Source organism: Buceros rhinoceros, unplaced genomic scaffold (assembly GCF_000710305.1).
Source record: "Buceros rhinoceros silvestris isolate BGI_N320 unplaced genomic scaffold, ASM71030v1 scaffold44145, whole genome shotgun sequence".
NCBI classification, from domain to species: Eukaryota; Metazoa; Chordata; class Aves; order Bucerotiformes; family Bucerotidae; genus Buceros; species Buceros rhinoceros.
The window spans coordinates 1,124-3,284 of NW_010411978.1; the positions used below are offsets into that span (position 1 = coordinate 1,124).

Genomic DNA, 2,161 nt, shown 5'->3' on the forward strand with positions numbered 1-2,161 from the left:
CCTCACTCGTTCTCTGCTGCTGTACATTGTCTTCTGTTACCTGTTTTTCACCTGGTGGATTCAGGTTTTTAGGTACTTAGCAGCAGCAGTTCTAAAAACCGAAGAACTCTGAAACATCCTCCCTGGGATCCCAGTCCTCTTTTCTACCCTTCCCCTCCCAATCCTCCACTGCAGAGTAGGTAGAACTGGAGGCAAAGTTCCAGATACTTATCAGTAGTCAGCCATACCGAACAACCAAAATTCGTGCAGTTTGATGGCATCAGAAGGCCAAGTGACAGAAACAGAAGCCCTTCTTGACTTCTAAAAGGACTGGGGTCCACCTACCTCATGTAAAATGCTGACCCCTCCACAAAGGGCAGGGCTGCAGTGCCCGGAAAATGGCAGGTTATCAAGTGATTAAACTGGAATGGAACTGAACCAGTCTCTGCTGTCAAACTACATTCTGTGTGTACTTACACAAGTATCACACCTGTGTATTAAGTAAAAAACAGGTCCCAAAGCATTCACTAGAGTGCTTTGGAAAGAGCTTTCCTGGCAGCAGCAGTACTATGTCCATGGATTAAAACCAGGTGTCTGCTTATGGAGAAGCTCCCATCTTCTCCTTTGTACCGGTGTAGCTATGTTGGCACGCACCAAGAGGAGATGGTGGCTTTGTGCAGCTGAGGTGAGTGGGGTGTGTGGCACCACCAGCTACACCAGCTCTCAAGAGTGAAGCCTTCTGCTGTCAAATGGTCCATGCTACTTCATCTCACTTCTGTCCTCTGCCTGCCAAAGCTGCCCTGTTAATGTGAGCTCCTGTAGGATGGACAATAGTGTGCCGGGAGCGAGGTCTCTCTCATGCCTTTCAGAGCCAGCTAAGAGGTGTAACTGCACAGCTCTGACTGAGAGATCTGGCTGCCAGCTTTGCACGGGCCTTTTCTAAAAGATCATTTTTACATCTTTATTTGATTTGACTGATGCTGGCTCAGAGCAGGACTGATCTTCAGTAGGTTCCAGATCCATTTTTCAAACTGTCATTGCCATTAACACCTCCTCTTTGCCTTTCAGACATGGCCATGCCCGGTTCCCTCTTGTGGGCTGTTGACATTTTTGGGAGGGTTTACACTCTGTCCACTGTTGGCCAGTACTGGGAGCTCTGTAAGGACACACAGCTGGAATTCAAACGGGTCTCTGCTGTCAAACAGCACTGCTGGGGAATAGCCTGTGATCATCAAGTATACACCTACGTGTCCTCAGGTGATGTTCCTATCAGATACCAGGAAGAAACCTATGAGAATCAGGTATGAGATGTTACAGGTACCTCTATCACACCACCACATACTCGCCAGAAAGGATCCGTGCATCAGCTGTCTCTGCGTGGTTTTCTCACAGGAAGATTGTTTGGGTTTATTTGTCTTCATTGGATGTTTTGAAGAGTATATGTGTGCTGAGTAGCAGGTTATTTTTTTAATATTTGGATTCCAAAAGGAAGGTTATACTTCCCTTACCAAAATCAACACCGCTGTGTGCTACCGCCTGCTTTATGCAAGCCATTCCAGACTGGAACTTTCACCCTTTTCACCTGATGTTTTCCTTTTCTTAGTGACAAAGACACAACCCCCTTGAAAAAATGTGCAGTATCACTTCCAGGCAACAAAGACGCGTTATCAGAAATACATAAAGAAAATGCTGGTTTTTTAGTGATTAAAGGCTTCTCTAATAAAGGCATAACGCTCTGTCGAAGTACAATGTTTCCAGCTTTTTTGCACAGAAGTGTTAAGATGGTCATTCCTGTGTAGCGTACTTCAAAAGAATGTCTTTAAATCGGTATTTTATTGAGAATTTATCTATTTTGTTTTTAAGTTAACCAAAAGTTATTTGAAAGAGAAAACAGAAGGATTTTCTTGAGCACATTTCTTTGATTTCTGATGGACAATGGGATAAATAAGAGTTGAGAAAAAGCATTAAGTTATTCTGCGTGGGTAAAAATACAACAAATTAATTTCATACATTATTTAACATTGATACAACTTTCCAGCCTTTTAATAATGTTCCTTTTGTTATGTAAACATGTCCTTCAAAAATGCAAAACTTTAAACTTTGTTATTTTAAAACTTAAGACAGTATCACGTGACACACTTTGCCAGTAATTCTCTAGTAGGTAAGGGGGGGGGGGGGGGGA

The 2,161-nt window shown here is 43.2% G+C and overlaps 1 protein-coding gene across 1 annotated transcript in view; it reads left to right on the plus strand.

The window, feature by feature from the left end:
- Positions 1-1,049: 1,049 nt before the first annotated feature.
- The window catches only part of TECPR1 (tectonin beta-propeller repeat containing 1), a 20,393-nt gene continuing 19,281 nt past the window's right edge, over positions 1,050-2,161 (plus strand). Inside the window, exon 1 of the mRNA XM_010136188.1 lies at positions 1,050-1,280. Within this exon, the coding sequence (XP_010134490.1) occupies positions 1,050-1,280 (231 nt within the window). The remainder of the gene's footprint in view (positions 1,281-2,161) is intronic.